This window comes from Somniosus microcephalus, unplaced genomic scaffold (assembly GCF_052327205.1).
Source record: "Somniosus microcephalus isolate GS21.2 unplaced genomic scaffold, FLI_Smic_1.0 unresolved_chr1, whole genome shotgun sequence".
NCBI lineage: Eukaryota > Metazoa > Chordata > Chondrichthyes > Squaliformes > Somniosidae > Somniosus > Somniosus microcephalus.
The window spans coordinates 104,045,409-104,062,455 of NW_028225179.1; the positions used below are offsets into that span (position 1 = coordinate 104,045,409).

Below are 17,047 nucleotides of genomic sequence, written 5' to 3' on the forward strand. Positions count from 1 at the left end.
CGCTTAGGCATCTTCCTCTCTTCCTGATAACACCACAGATTATTTCTTTAAATTTTCTTTTCTTTTTTTTTTCCAAGATGGCGGTTCCCGCGAAAATGGCTGTTTCCCGCGCTTATCTTCTCTCCCCGCCCACTTCAATGGCGGTTTCCCGCTTCTGTCTTCTTCCCCGCCTAATGGCGGCTTCCCGCGTTTCTTCCCTAGCGGGGGGGGGTACACTTTCCCCACGGGCGACGGCCGCTGGCTTTCAGGTTCACAGCCTGCGCGTCGGCTTCAGTGCTTTCCCTTTTCTCGGCAGGGCAACCGGCGCTGGGTAGACCCCGTTGACGGCGAACAGTTTCAGCCGCTGGGCTGGCTCTCGCTCAGTTCCCCTTGCTCGGGCTCTGTCTCTCTCCCGCTCGCTCGGCTCTACCGGCGCTGGGTACACCCCGTTGACGGCGAACAGTTTCAGCCGCTGGACTGGCTCTCGCTCAGTCTCCCTTGGTCGGCTCTGCCTCTCCCGCTCGCTCGGCTCCCAATCGCGCCTCCCAGCCCTCTCGCAGTCCGGTGCTTCCTTCCCTGGCTGCGGCTGAGTTTTTATATCTTCCCGCGCCTACGCTCCCGGTCGCAGCACTTCGTGGCTTCGGTCGCTGCCCGGCCTTTTCCGCCGGTCGCGGTCTAGCTGTCTCACGACGCCGTTGCGTCCCTAGCCTGTCTGTACCGCGGCTTCCTTGCTCCACGCTGCCCCAGTCTCAGCGCCTCTGGGCCCGACTTCTGTCCGGCTCCTTTCCCCCTCGACCGTGGTCGAGTGCACCGCCCTTATCCTTCGGTTATTCTTTTTACTTTTCCCTTACTCACAGTCACCGTGGCCGGCTTGCTTCTCGTGCTGATCGGCTCACTCCTCACCGTGGCAGAAGGGACAGTCAGTGCCTGTTGCTGATGGAAGTCTTTGGCCTAGAAATTCACTGGCCTTAGCGCCGCTTTTGAGGCGCTAGAGGGCCTAGCGCCGAAGTTATGGCCAGTTTAGAAATTGACAGGGGCCCTAAATCGGCGTTAGGCCGGTAGCGCTGCGCCGGCACCGATGACGTCATCGGTGTGCGCAGCATCCCGGTTGCCATGGTAACCCGCCCGAACTCGGAAATTGAGTTGCGGCCGCCTCGCCCGTGGCAGCCGCAAGCAACGTTCTGGCAGAGGTGCCTTACAGAACTTTGCGCCGGCGCATTAAAGGCCCCGCGGCGGCCGGCCGCTTTCCCGCCGGCCGCCTGGCCGCAGCTCCCTCCCCGGACTTCCCCCCGCCCCCCCCCGGAACAGAAGCAAGCCCGGCACTTGTCCGAGGTGCCGGGCTCATTTTTAAAAAGATTATCGCGGGCCGCGGCCGGGTGCAGGCAGCTCCTCCTTAACGGAAGGAGGAGGCCTGCACTTCCCGAGCCTGCCGCACCGCAGCGGGCACCGCAGCGCCGGAATAGCGCCGCAATGCGACGCGTGGCGCCAGTTTTGAGGCGATGAGACCCCTCAGTAGCGCCGGCAGCCGTTTGGGCGCGGCGCTACTGAATTTTTGGCGTGCGCAGGGGGACTTAGCGCCGGCACTAACTTCCGGCGCTAAAGCCCTCGCTGCGCCAAAACCAAATTTCTAGGCCTTTGTCTCTGAATTCTTCCTCCTTTCCAGCTCTGCAGACTCGAGTTTTCTCCCAGCAGAATGACAAGGGCGGTTGCCTCTTCTCGACGCTCGTTAACTGCTTCGGAAGTATTGTTGCCGCAGGGTACGATCGGACTCGTCGCCACTGTAAAGTCTGTGGGTTGTTTAGTTAATTAATACACAGACTACCAGAGTAACTTAAAACAGGACTTTACTATTCGAAGGTCAGGGCGAATCTGCCAAATAAATCCTGACACAGCACTTATATACCGGTGTGGTCACCGTCGGTATTACAGTATACAGAAGCCAACAAAGTAGTGCCACACCTAAAATAGTTCTCTTAAAGGTGAACGGTCACATACAATGGTTTTCTTAAAGGTAGACAGATACATACACTACAGGGTTCATGCCCTGATGTCTGTGTGTGTGTGGGTTTGATGTTTTGGGGTTCATGTTCTGATGTCTGTGTGTGTGTGTGGGTTTTATGTTTTGGGGTTCATGCCCTGATATCTCTGTGTGTAGGGTTGATGTTTTGGGGTTCCCGTCCTGATGTGTGTGTGTGTGTGGGGTTGGTGTTTTGGGGTTCATGCCCTGATGTCTGTCTGTGTGTGGGGTTGATGTTTTGGGGTTCATGCTCTGATGTCTGGGTGTGTAGGGTTGTTGTTTTGGGGTTCATGCCCTGATATCTGTGTGTGTGGGGTTCATGCCATGATGTCTGTGTGTGTGTAGGGTTGGTGTTTTGGGGTTCATGCCCTGATTCTGTGTGTCTGTGTACGGTGTGGCTGGTGTTTTGGGGTTCATGCCCTGATGTCTGTGTGTGTGTGGGGTTTGTGTTTTGGTGTTCATGTCCTGATGTCTGTGTGTGTGTGTGGGGTTGATGTTTTGGGGTTCATGCCCTGATGTCTGGGTGTGGGGGGTTGGTGTTTTGGGGTTCATGCCTTGATGTCACTGTGTGTGCGGTTGATGTTTTGGGGTTCCCGTCCTGATGTGTGTGTGTGTAGAGTTGGTGTTTTAGGGGTTCATGCCCTGATGTCTCTGTGTCTGTCTGTGGGGTTTGTGTTTTGTGTTTCATGCCCTAAAGTGTGTGTGTTTGTGGGGTTGGTGTTTTGGGGTTCATGCCCTGATGTCTGTGTGTGTGGGGTTGTTGTTTTGGGGTTCATGCCCTAAAGTGTGTGTGTGTGTGGGGTTGATGTTTTGGGGTTCATGCCCTGATGTCTGGGTGTGTGGGGTTGTTGTTTTGGGGTTCATGCCCTGATGTCTGGGTGTGGGGGGTTGATGTTTTGGGGTTCATGCCCTGATGTCTGGGTGTGGGGGGTTGATGTTTTGGGGTTCATGCCTTGATGTCACTGTGTGTGGGGTTGGTGCTATGGGGTTCATGCCCTCATGTCTGTGTGTGGCATTTTGTCGTTCATGCCCTGATTCTGTGTGTGTGGGGTTGGTGTTTTGGGATTTATGCCCTGATTCTGTGGGTGTTGTTTTGTGGTTGATGCCCTGATGTCTGTGTGTGTGTGTGTGGGGGGGGGGTGGTTGGTGTTTTGGGGTTCATGCCCTGATTCTGTGTGTGTGTGTGTGTGTAGGGTTGGTGTTTTGGGGTTCATGTCCTGGTGTCTGTGTGTGTCGGGTTTCGGTGTTTTGGGGTTCATGCCCTGATGTCTGTGTATGTGGGGTTGTTGTTTTGGGGTTCATGCCCTAAAGTGTGTGTGTGTGTGGGGTTGATGTTTTGGGGTTCATGCCCTGATGTCTGGGTGTGTGGGGTTGTTGTTTTGGGGTTCATGCCCTAAAGTGTGTGTGTGTGTGGGGTTGTTGTTTTGGGGTTCATGCCCTAAAGTGTGTGTGTGTGTGGGGTTGTTGTTTTGGGGTTCATGCCCTAAAGTGTGTGTGTGTGTGGGGTTGTTGTTTTGGGGTTCATGCCCTGATGTCTGTGTGAGGTTGGTGTTTTGAGGTTGATGCTCTGATGTCTGTGTGTGTGAGTGTGTGTGTGTGGGGTTGGTGGTTTGGGGCTCATGCCCTGATGTCTGTGTGAGGTTGGTGTTTTGAGGTTCATGCCCTGATGTGTCTCTCTCTCTGTTCCAGGCTCTCATTCTCTCCGTAGTTTCTTTACCACCACAACTCCAATTCTCGGTCTGCCGCAGTTTGTGTTCGTCAGTTTCGTGGATGATGTCCAGTTTTTTATGTACGACAGCGATCGGAAGGGGTTGATCCCTCGGGAGCAGTGGATGGTGGAGAGCGAGGGGCCCGAGTCCTGGGAGCAGAAATTTCAGCTCATGCGGGTGTTGGAGGTGCATCAGAAGACTATTATTCAGATGTTCTTATCCCGGACCAACCAGTCGGGTGGTGAGTCCTTGGGCTCTTTCCCTGGGTTGAGGGTGACCGGGTGGGAATGGGGAGCGAGCTGTGGAGTGGAGTGAGCTTTGGGAGCCTGGGAGCCAGGGACCCCGGGAAAAGTGGCACTCCATCTCCCAGACCAGGGGCAGCGACCAATGGGGAGCGGCCTCACATCAGTCCTTTAAATACACAGATCGGATTCCGATGGATCCTTTAAGACACAGATCGGGATCCAGGGATCCTTTCAATACACAGATTGGGTTCCGGGCTCCTTTCAATACACAGATCGGGTTCCGGGGTCCTTTGAATGCACAGATCGGGTTCCGGGCTCCTTTCAACATACAGATCGGGTTCCGGGGTCCTTTCAATACACAGGTCGGGTTCTGGGGTCCTTTCAATACACAGATCGGGTTCCGGGCTCCTTTCAACACACAGATCGGGTTCCGGGCTCCTTTCAATACACAGATCGGGTTCTGGGGTCCTTCCAATACACAGATCGGGTTCCGGGGTCCTTTCAATACACAGATTGGGTTCTGGGGTCCTTTCAATACACGGGTCCGGTTCCGGGGTCCTTTCAATACACAGTGTTAAGTCTGTGGGTTGTATTGCAAATAATACACAGACTCCAAGATTAACAAATAAAACAGGTCTTTACTATTCAGAGGTTCGGGCGAATCTGCCCTAGTTAACGTATCACAACCCTTATATACTGGTGTGGTCACTATCGGTATTACAGTATACATGAGCCAACAAATAGTGCCACACCTAAAGTAGTGCTCTTAAAGGCGAACGGTTACATTCTATAATTCCCTTAAAGGTAAACGGGTACATACACTACAATCCTCCCTTTTTAGCTTTTTACTTACAGAATCCCGTTAAACATACAATCTTCAACTTTATATAAACAGTTTGCAGATATACTCTCGATGGAGTCAACGTCATATAACAATTTACAGATATACTCTCGATGGAGTCAACGTCATATAACAGTTTACAAACATACTCTCAGTGGAAACAGTTTACAGGTTCAGTCTCTGTGGGAACAGTTCATAAATTCAGTCTCTGATCTTAATTCGTTCCAGACAGCATCTTTTTGGTGTAGCCGGTTCACATGGTAAACGTGACTCCTCCATAACCTTTTTAACAGCTTGTACTTTCGTCCTGTTACACCAGCAGTGCGGACTTATACAACCCACTGGCTGTCTTGATAATGTCCCCGGATTTTTATTTTACTAATTTAGCCCCTTTCGTAGTGTTCGGCCTGAGGTAGTAGAAGTAATAATATTTTAAACAGTTATTATTTTCTGCTTCTTCTTTTTCTTTTCTGCCTTTTTGAAACTCTCCGAGCTCTTTTCCCAGCTGCCATCTGTAGCGCCACTAACTCTCTATGTTCCTTAGACCTTAAGTGCTTCCTCAGGATTTCAGCACTTTGGGAGTTCCCATCACAATTTGGGCAGACCAGATCCTCATAATATTCGGTGTCACTCAACAGGTCAAAAACCTTCTTCAAGCAATCATATTCATCCTGCTCTTCCTCGAATGTCTGCCCTTCCTTCCCTCCTGGCCTCATTTGTGTGTTCAATCCTTTCTCTTCCTTCAGGGATTTCGTTATCAGGCTATTTAATCCTTCTACTGAAGTAGCTGTTTCCCCATTCTCCTGTTCCCCTGGACGTAATTCAGCGTACTCCTCCATTTCATCCATCATTTTCTCCAATGCTTTCATCTTCTCTTCCTCTTGTACTTTGGCTTCCAGTGCTTGGAGAAGTTGCGCCTCGATGCTCTCTAGCTCATGTTCAGGGCCCATTCCCAGTTGAAGCTGTTCTTCAAGTCGGTCAACCTCGGTAAATGCCACCTCATATTTGTCTTGGGCTTCCTTCCATATTTTTATGAGTTCTGCCATGTCTTTCACCTCTACATCCTCATCTATGTATGGAACTTCTACCGATGAGTCTGTCTTGGCCCTGAGCTCCTTGTGGTAAACCACGTTCACTATCGTATCACTGTTAGTAGTTAGCACTGTTCACCACTGTTCGTTATAACTGTATCACTGACCACTATTGTATCACGGTACGAGGTCGCCTCTTGCCACACTGCTATACCTGGGATGACCACTGCCGACTCCGCCTTGGCTCCACCCACCAGGCCAGGTATAAAGGTGAGCGACTGGCTGGTATTCCTCCTGCTTGGATCGGATCACCCACGAGAGTGGGCTCTGTTATTTAGTCAATAAAAACCTTTAGTCACCTTCGTAACTCTTCGCCTTTTATTGGAGGAATTGATAGGTATATCAATTTTATTGACTAAATTTAATGATGTCCGACAACGAGTCACAACCGGCGGAGGAGCCACCAGCGCAGCTCCCAGGAGCACAGCCACACCAGCCAGCTTGGCTGCGAGCCCTCAGACCGCCGTACCTGGACCTGAACCCACGAGCAGCAAACTCAGCCGCAGACTTTAAACACTGGCTGGTCTGCTTCGAATCATACCTGAGAGAATCCAGCGTCCCTCAGGCATCCAAACTAAGTGTCCTGCAGGCACAACTGAGCCCGAGAGTATACACTCTCATCGAGGACATGACTACCTACAAGACCGCCATCAACCTGCTGAAACAGAAGTACCGGACCCCGGTAAACTACATGTACGCTAGGCACCTCCTAAGATCACGGCCGCAACAGCCAGGAGAATCAGTAGCCGAATTCTCACAGGCGCTATATGCACTCGCCAGGAACTGTGACTTTAAATCGGTGTCGGCAGCCGAAAATACTGAAGATAATATCCGCGACGCATTCCTGAAAGGCCTACGGTCCGAGTACTCACGGCAAAGACTGCTGGAAGCTAAAGACCTCAGCATGGAAAAAGCTGAAGCCCTCGCTATCTCCCTGGAAGTGGCCCACCAAGATCAGGAAGCATTCACCAGGTACTGCTCGCGACCCTGGGACTCGGGCCCGACCCCTACCACAGCACCCTTCCCAGCGCCGCCCCCGGGACCTACCTCTGCGTCGGCGTCCCGGACCCGACCGGCCCCGCCACCCCCGGCACCGGCCCCGACATCGGGCATCCGCGATCGGGCCGCCGGCTGTTTTTTTTGTGGCCAGGAGAAGCACCCGAGGTCGCGCTGCCCAGCCAAGAACTCCATATGCAAAACCTGCCTGAAGAAAGGCCACTTCTCCAAGGCCTGCAGGAGCGGACCCTCAGAGGCCAGCAGTGCCGCATGCGAACTATGGGGGCGGCCATCTTCGTTTAGGGCAACTGAGGCCAGCATCCCCACACATGAGTCATGGGGGTGGCCATCTTTGTTTAGGGCAACTGAGGCCAGCATCCCCACACATGAGTCATGGGGGCGGCCATCTTTGATTAAGGCAACCGACCCCAATAGTGCCTCATGTGAGCTACGGGGGCAGCCATCTTCTCCGTCATTTTGCCCTACCTCGTGGGAGACGCCATTTTACTCACCACGCCCGACCGCCTCGCCCGCAGATGACAACGACTCGCTCAGCTACACACTAGCTTCCGTCACCCTGGACCAAGCCCGCCCGCACCATCTGTCCAAGTCAATGATGGACATCAAAGTGAACGGCCACGCCACGACCTGCCTGTTCGACAGCGGAAGCACGGAGAGCTTCATCCACCCAGACACGGTGAGCCACTACTCCCTCTCTGTCCTACCAACGCGCAGCCGAATCTCGATGGCATCGAGGTCCCACGCCACGGACATCAGCGGCTACTGTGTCGTGACCCTGTCGGTTAAGGGCATGGAGTATAAAAACTTTAAACTCCTCGTCCTCCCCCATCTCTGTGCTGCCGTCCTACTAGGGCTGGACTTCCAATCCCACCTCCAAAGCGTAACCCTAGCATACGGTGGACCCCTCCCCCCACTCACAGTCAACAACCAGCAAACGTTAAACCGCCCACCGCGTAACACCTGCAGCCTCTCCACCCTCAAGGTCCCGCCACCCTCTCTGTTTGCTAACCTTACCCCTGACTGCAAACCCGTCGCTACCAAGAGCAGGCGGTATAGCGCCGGGGACAGAGCCCTCATTAGCTCTGAGGTGCGGCGCCTCCTGAAAGAGGGCATTATCGAGGGGAGCAGCAGCCCCTGGCGTGCCCAGGTCGTAGTCGTAAAGACCGGCGATAAAAACCGCCTGGTCATCGACTACAGCCAGACCATAAACAGATATACCCAGCTGGACGCATACCCCCTCCCCCGCATATCTGACATGGTCAATCAGATTGCACAGTATAAAGTATTCTCGACCATCGACCTGAAGTCGGCCTACCACCAACTCCCTATCCACCCTGAGGACCGCCAGTATACCGCCTTCGAGGCGAATGGGCGCCTATACCACTTCCTTAGGGTCCCCTTCGGTGTCACTAATGGGGTCTCGGTCTTCCAAAGGGAGATGGACCAGATGGTTGACCAGAACGAACTGCAGGCTACATTCCCCTACCTAGATAACGTCACTATCTGCGGCCGCGACCGGCAGGAACATGACGCGAATCTGGAGAAATTCCTCCGTACGGCCCAACGGCTGAACCTCACCTACAATAAGGAGAAATGCGTGTTTAACACCACGCGCCTTGCCATCCTCGGCTGCGTAGTGGAGAACGGAATCATCGGCCCCGACCCAGAAAGAATGCGCCCCCTCATGGAGCTACCCCTCCCCCACTGCCCGAAAGCACTTAGGAGAACCCTGGGGCTTTTCGCCTACTGTGCCCAATGGGTACCCAATTACGCGGACAAAGCCAGACCCCTCCTGAAAGCCACTTCCTTCCCCCTCACGGAGGAGGCGTGCGCGGCCTTCTCCCTCATTAAGGGAGACATAGCCAAGGCCACGATGCACGCAGTGGACGAGTCCATCCCCTTCCAGGTGGAGAGCGACGCATCCGACTTCGCCTTAGCCGCCACCCTAAACCAGGAGGGGAGGCCAGTGGCCTTCTTCTCAAGGACCCTACAGGGCCCCGAGATCCGACATTCATCGGTCGAGAAAGAGGCCCAGGCGATCGTGGAGGCAGTACGGCGCTGGAGGCACTACCTGGCAGGCAAACAATTTACCATCCTCACCGACCAGCGTTCGGTGGCTTTCATGTTTAATAACAAGCTGAAGGGCAAAATCAAGAATGACAAGATTTTGAGATGGAGAATCGAGCTCTCCACCTACGATTATGAGATCTTGTACCGGCCAGGCAAGCTGAACGAATCCCCTGATGCCCTTTCACGAATGACATGCGCCAGCGCGCATATCGATAGGCTTCAGACCCTCCACGACCAGCTCTGCCACCCCGGAGTCACCAGACTCTACCATTTCATTAAGGCCCGCAACCTGACCTACTCCATCGAGGAGGTCAGGACCATGACCAGGAACTGCCAGACCTGTGCGGAGTGCAAACCGCACTTCTATAGGCCGGACCGAGCAAGCCTGATCAAGGCCACCCGCCCCTTCGAGCGCCTGAGCATCGACTTTAAGGGGCCCCTCCCGTCCTCTGACCGTAATGTGTACTTCCTCAACATCGTTGATGAGTACTCCCGTTTCCCCTTTGCCTTCCCCTGCCCCGACATGACCAGTAGCACGGTCATTAAGTGCCTGAATGCCCTCTTCGCCTTATTCGGGTTCCCGAACTATATACACAGCGACCGGGGCTCCTCCTTCATGAGCGAGGAACTCCGGCAATTCCTCCTAGAGAGAGGTATTGCAGCAAGCAGGACCACCAGCTACAACCCCAGAGGTAACGGTCAGGTGGAAAGAGAGAACGCGACGGTATGGAAGGCCGTCCTCTTAGCCTTAAAGTCTAAGGGCCTCCCAACCTCCCGCTGGCAAGAAGTCCTCCCGACAGCGCTGCACTCCATCCGGTCATTACTTTGCACGGCCACTAACACCACCCCCCATGAACGAATGTTCGTTTTCCCCAGGAAGTCGACTACGGGAACCACTCTACCAACCTGGCTGACCGCCCCGGGGCCGGTCTGGCTGCGGAAACACGTGAGGGCCCATAAAACGGACCCCCTGGTCGAGAGGGTGAACCTCCTGCACGCCAACCCCCAGTACGCCTACGTGGCGTACCCAGACGGGCGGGAGGACACTGTCTCCCTACGAGACCTCGCACCCTCAGCCGATCCGGAAACACCGCCACCACCCCCCCCAACCTCAGCCCAGGTAGACGACATGCCGGAACCCCATGAGCCCTCGCCGACCACGCAAACACCAGCATCAACACCGGATAAGGCACCAGCACCGGATAAGGCAACACCACCGCTGCGGCGATCGGAGAGGCTTACGAAGCCTCCGGACAGACTGACCTACCAGAATTGGTAGTACACTTCACCCCGCCGGACTTAATTCTAAACAAGGGGTGAATGTGGTAAACCACGTTCACTATCGTATCACTGTTAGTAGTTAGCACTGTTCACCACTGTTCGTTATAACTGTATCACTGACCACTATTGTATCACGGTACGAGGTCGCCTCTTGCCACACTGCTATACCTGGGATGACCACTGCCGACTCCGCCTTGGCTCCACCCACCAGGCCAGGTATAAAGGTGAGCGACTGGCTGGTATTCCTCCTGCTTGGATCGGATCACCCACGAGAGTGGGCTCTGTTATTTAGTCAATAAAAACCTTTAGTCACCTTCGTAACTCTTCGCCTTTTATTGGAGGAATTGATAGGTATATCACTCCTCAAGAATTTCCTGCAGCCTTTGGACTTCTTGCTCATGTTCAACCTTTAGTTGCTCATATACTTCGAACGAAAGTAGCTTTTCGGAGGTTGCCGAGTTAACCCCCTCCAGAATTGTAGTCTGGGCCTGTTCATACTGTTTTTTCAACTTCTCGCACTTTGCTTGTAAGGAGTCGTAGAGAAGAACTGGAATAAAATCCTGGCTTCCTGAAGATTCCTCTTCATTTGCTTCTTTCGCAATTTCCTGTTGGAGTTCAGCCAAGGCTGCTATGCTATCTGCCTCTCGAAGTCTCACTGCCATCAACTCTTCTTTATTCTTGCAGTCCATCTCAGCCATTTCCCGTTTACTTTCATTTAACTGAGTGAGTAGTCCCTTATTTTGGGCTGAGAGATATTGCACCTACTCATGTAGACCCTTGCACTCCTTCTCTGCTCGACATAGCTGATTACCGCTGATTTGGTTCTGCGTTTCAAGTTCCAACATCCTTTGCTTAGCTTCTTTCAGTTTCGCCCCTATAAGCTCCTCTTGCAACATGGCCACATTATTCTCATCAGGTAAAGAAGCGTTTCTCTTTTCTATGTCCAAGATTTTTTTCTGCATCTCCTTAAGTGCACACTGCGATTCAGCTTCTCTTAACCTTGCCTGCACTAGCTCCGTCTCCAATTGCAGAACAAGATCCTCAGTGTAGCGTGGTTTGCCTTTATGCGGTATCTCTAGACCATGCAAATATTCTAACTCCTGAACAGCATAAGGGAGATGTGATCGGTAATTGGTCACGATGGCTCTATGGTCGCTCTCTGCTTGAGCCAGCTGCCTCTGTTGTCTTTCCAGGTTCTCCCATTCGGTGTCCCAGAACTTTTCCATAATTTTCATCTCTTGTACGAGACGGGCACTCAACTGTTCTAATTGTCGTTGTACTTTGACATAAGTTTGGAACCGAGCTTGGTGTTCTTCCGTCGTGGATGAATCCTTAGCTTGAGCAGGCTCAGAATTCTCTGTCAACCTGGGGTTCTGCTCTACAGCTTGATTTTGCTTGGTAACATGGGCCTTCCTGCCTGTCTTCGTTTCCTTTCCCCTCATCAGCAATTCCCTTTTTGCCTTGTCTTCCATGTTTACATTGGTCGTCACGTCATCCATTTCAGAGTCTGAGCTGATAGCTTGCCCCGAGTCCTCCTTCCCTATGGCTTTTAGGTAGTGCCATTCTATGTTTATTTTCTGCATCCACTCCCGCCCTAGGAGTGGTGGTCCTCCCTCAGGTAATACGTACAGATTCATTCGTGGGTGTTCTTTGCCCCTATTTCTCACTTTGACTCGTATTTTTCCCATGGGGTATACATTATGCCCCGTGTATGTCTGTAATACGAATTTAGTATTTCTTAAGGGTATGTGAGAGAATAGCCGGTGGTAGTCCTTTTGGTTGATGACTGATACAGCTGATCCCGTGTCCAGCTCCATTCGTACTTGGACTCCAGCTATTTTTAGTGTGACCCAGATCGTCTGTAGATCAGTTACTTTACCCACATTGTGGATTCTCAGACTATCCAGCTCCTGGCTGTTTGGGTCTGAGTCTGAATTTTGTTCGTCTGAACTCTTTTCAGCCACCTGATGCACCTTGTTGTACTTTTCTTGTGGTGGTGGCTTCCTTTGCTTGTTGGTCTTCTTTCCGGACCTGCATACCTTCGCGATGTGACCCAGTTTGCCACATTTCCTGCACTCTTGGTTCTTAAACCAGCACTGATTCTGGTCGTGCGTTGTCTTTCCACAACGGTAGCATTTGGAAGTGCTTGCAGTAATTTGGTCCACCCCGAGTGCCGCCGCCTTTAGCTGCATTTCCGCCGTTCCTTTCACTGCAGCTTCGTGCGATGAAGCTATGAGGACAGCACTGTCCAGTGTGAGGTCGTTTTCTTCCAGAAGTCGCTTCTGCGTTCCTTCTTTGGCCAAGCCGCATACGAACTTGTCCCGCAGCGCCTCTGTCAAATTCCCTCCAAACTGGCAGTATTTCGCTAGCTTACGCAGTTCGACTAAGTATTCCGCATTGCTTTCATCTTTCCTCTGGGTTCTTGCGTAAAATTTAAATCGTTCAGCCAGCATCAACGGTGTGGGGTTCAAGTGATCCTTCAGCACTGCTACGATCTCTTCGAAGGTCTGGTCCACTGGTTTAACTGGTGCTATTAGATGTTTCAAAAGCCCGTATGTTTTTGCTCCCATCGAATTTAACAAAGTTATTGCCTTGTCGTCATCCTCAATTTCGTTGGCTACGCAATATATTTCTATGCGTTCCACATATGTGGCCCAGTCTTCTATTTCAGCATTAAAATCATTAATATTTCCTCGCTTAGGCATCTTCTCTTTTCGAGACCAGCACAAATGTTTCTTTACTTATTATTAATTTTCTTCTCTTCTTGAGAACAACACAAGTATTGCTTTACTTATTCTTATTTTTCCTCTCTTCTTGAGAGCACAACAGCATTTCTGAAAATTCTTATTAATTTTCTAAGATGGCGGTTTCGAGCTTCTGTCTTCTTCCCCAGCGGTTTCCCCGCGAAAAATGGCGGCTTTCCCGCGCTTCTCGCTCTCCCCGCCCACTTCAATGGCGGTTTTCCCGCACTAGGCAGTCTTCACCCGACCCCTGACGCTGTCTTTCAGCCCGAGTGCGGCCCTTATCTCCGCCACGATCGATGGCCCGCGCTGTTCACCGCGGCTCTCGCGCCTTCAGTGTCTGCCGACTCTGCCCTACCAGCCCGAGTGCGGCCCTTATCTCCCGATCGCGATCGATGGCCCGCGCTTTTCCCCGCGGCTCTCGCGCCTTCAGTGTCTGCCGACTCTGCCCTACCAGCCCGAGTGCGGCCCTTATCAAGGATTGCGATCGATGGCCCGGCTGCGCCTCGCACTCCAAAGCGGCCCTTATCTGCCGATCGCGATCGCCCTGTACCTCTGTTTTCCCCAGCCCTGTTTCTTCTGCACTCCAGTTTTCAGTCGCTGATGGAGGCTGCAGGGTCCTAATGCCTGTCGCTTCCAGTGGGGTGGTGAGGATTGAAACCTCTCTTCAACGTCCTGTCTTTGGACGAAGCCGCCGTGGAATAACTGCTGCAGGGTTCGAATCCGACTCGTCGCCAGTGTTAAGTCTGTGGGTTGTATTGCAAATAATACACAGACTCCAAGATTAACAAATAAAACAGGTCTTTACTATTCAGAGGTTCGGGCGAATCTGCCCTAGTTAACGTATCATAACCCTTATATACTGGTGTGGTCACTATCGGTATTACAGTATACATGAGCCAACAAATAGTGCCACACCTAAAGTAGTGCTCTTAAAGGCGAACGGTTACATTCTATAATTCCCTTAAAGGTAAACGGGTACATACACTACACACAGGTCCAGTTCCGGGCTCCTTTCAAAACACAGATCGGGTTCTGGGCTCCTTCCAATACACAGATTGTGTTCCGAGATCCCTTCAACGCACAGATCGGGTTCCGGGCTCCTTCCAATACACAGATCGGGTTCCGGGCTCCTTTCAATACACAGATCGGGTTCCGGGCTCCTTTCATTAAACAGATCGGGTTCCGGGCTTCTTTCAAATATACAGATCGGGTTCCGGGCTCTTTTCAATATACAGATCGGGTTCCGGGCTCCTTTCAATACACAGATCGGGTTCCGGGCTCCTTTCAATACACAGATTGGGTTCCGGGCTCCTTTCAATACACAGATTGGGTTCCGGGCTCCTTTCAATACACAGATCGGGTTCCAGCTACTTTCAATACACAGATCGGGTTCCGGGGTCCTTTCGATACACCTATTGGGTTCTGCGGCTGCTTTCATAGAAACATAGAAGAAAGAAGCAGGAGTAGGCCATTCGGCCCCTCGAGCCTGCTCCGCCATTCAATACGATCATGGCTGATCATCCAAACTCAGTACCCTGTCCCTGCTTTCTCCCCATACCCGTTGATCCCTTTAGCCTTAAGAAATATATCTAACTCCTTCTTGAATACATTTAATGAATTGGCCTCAACTGCCTTCTGTGGTAGAGAATTCCACAGGTTCACCACTCTCTGGGTGAAGAAATTCCTCCTCATCTCAGTCCTAAATGGCTTACCCCTTATCCTTAGACTGTGACCCCTGGTTCTGGACTCCCCGGCCATCGGGAACATCCTTCCTGCATCTAGTCTGTCCAGACCTGACAGAATTTTATAAGTTTCAATGAGATCCCCTCTCATTCTTCTAAACTCAAGCGAGTACAAGGCCAATCGATCCAATCTCTCCTCATACGTCATTCCTGCCATCCCAGGTATCAGCCTGGTGAATCTTCACTGCACTCCCTCCATGGCAAGAACATCCGTCCTCAGATAAGGCGACCAAATCTGCACACAATACTCAAGGTGTGCTTTCAATACACAGATCGGGTTCCGGGCTCCTTTCAATACACAGATCGGGTTCCGGGCTCCTTTCAATACACAGATCGGGTTCCGGGCTCCTTTCAATACACAGATCGGGTTCCGGGCTCCTTTCAATACACAGATCGGGTTCCGGGCTCCTTTCAATACACAGATCGGGTTCCAGGGTCCTTTCAATACACAGATCGGGTTCCGGGCTCCTTTCAATACACAGATCGGGTTCCGGGCTCCTTTCAATACACAGATCGGGTTCCGGGCTCCTTTCAATACACAGATCGGGTTCCGGGGCCCTTTCAATACACAGATCGGGTTCCGGGCTCCTTTCAATACACAGATCGGGTTCCGGGCTCCTTTCAATACACAGATCGGGTTCCGGGGTCCTTTCAATACACAGATCGGGTTCCGGGCTCCTTTCAATACACAGATCGGGTTCCGGGCTCCTTTCAATACACAGATCGGGTTCCGGGCTCCTTTCAATACACAGATCGGGTTCCGGGCTCCTTTCAATACACAGATCGGGTTCCGGGCTCCTTTCAATACACAGATCGGGTTCCGGGGTCCTTTCAATACACAGATCAGGTTCCGGGCTCCTTTCAATACACAGATCGGGTTCCGGGGTCCTTTCAATACACAGATCGGGTTCCGGGCTCCTTTCAATACACAGATCGGGTTCCGGGCTCCTTTCAATACACAGATCGGGTTCCGGGCTCCTTTCAATACACAGATCGGGTTCCGGGCTCCTTTCAATACACAGATCGGGTTCCGGGCTCCTTTCAATACACAGATCGGGTTCCGGGCTCCTTTCAACACACAGATCGGGTTCCGGGCTCCCTTCAACGCACAAATCGGGTTCCAGGGTCCTTTCAATACACAGATCGGGTTCCGGGGTCCTTTCTGTTGTGTCCGTGTATAATAAGACACAGACTGCAGGAGAACAGCACAACAGGTGTTTACTCAATGTGGCTCACTCTGGAACTGAACTATACAGATTACTTCTCAGTGCTATATACAGGTGTGGTCACTGCCGGTACTGCAGTATACATGAGCTGTAAAAGATAGTTCCCCCCTTAAAGTTATATACATTACAATTCCTCCCCTTTTAGATTAGAACATAAGAACATAAGAAATAGGAGCAGGAGTAGGCCAATCGGCCCCTCGAGCATGCTCCACCATTCAATAAGATCATGGCTGATCTGATCCTAACCTCAAATCACTCTCCATCCACCCGAACCCATGTGATCTCCTGGGAGAGGCGAAAAACCAGATAAAAAACCCAATGGCCAATTCGGGAGGAAAAATCTGGAAAATTCCTCTCCGACCCATCTAGGCGATCGAAACTCGTCCAGGAGATCACTCTGTCCCTATATTTTCTACAGTACTTACCTTCTGTAAAGGCGATTTCCACCCCAGCCAGGAACAGGAATAAAACCATCTCCTGAGATCTAACACAGAATTAGAACACAAGAAGAAGGAGCAGAACCAGGCTACACGGCCCCTGGGCCCGCTCCACTACCCACAGGGCCATGACCATTCCGAACCTAGACTCATGTCCAATTTCCTGCCCTCGCCCCGTAACCCTTAATTCCCTTTACTTCTAGGAAACTATCTATTTTTGTTTTAAATTTATTTAATGATGTAGCTTCCACAGCTTTCTGGGGCAGCAAATTCCACAAACCTACCACCCTCTGAGTGAAGAAGTTTCTCCTCATCTCAGTTTTGAAAGAGCAGCCCCTTATTCTAAGATTATGCCCCCTAGTTCTAGTTTCACCCATCATTGGGAACATCCTCACCGCATCCACCTGATCAAGCCCCTTCACAATCTTATATGTTTCAATAAGATCGCCTCTCATTCTTCTGAACTCCAATGAGTAGAGTCCCAATCTACTCAACCTCTCCTCATATGACCACCCCCTCATCCCCGGGATTAACCGAGTGAACCTTCTTTGTACTGACTCGAGAGCAAGTATGTCTTTTAAGTATGGACACCAAAACTGTATGCAATATTCCAGGTGCGGTCTCACCAATACCTTGTACAACTGCAGC

At 51.8% G+C, this 17,047-nt stretch overlaps 1 protein-coding gene across 1 annotated transcript in view; it reads left to right on the top strand.

Moving 5' to 3' along the window:
- LOC147095679 (major histocompatibility complex class I-related protein 1-like) overlaps positions 1–17,047 on the top strand; it is a 158,136-nt gene that overhangs the window by 18,888 nt on the left and 122,201 nt on the right. Inside the window, exon 2 of the mRNA XM_085974721.1 lies at positions 3,686–3,946. Coding sequence (XP_085830847.1) covers positions 3,686–3,946 — 261 coding nt within the window. The remainder of the gene's footprint in view (positions 1–3,685; positions 3,947–17,047) is intronic.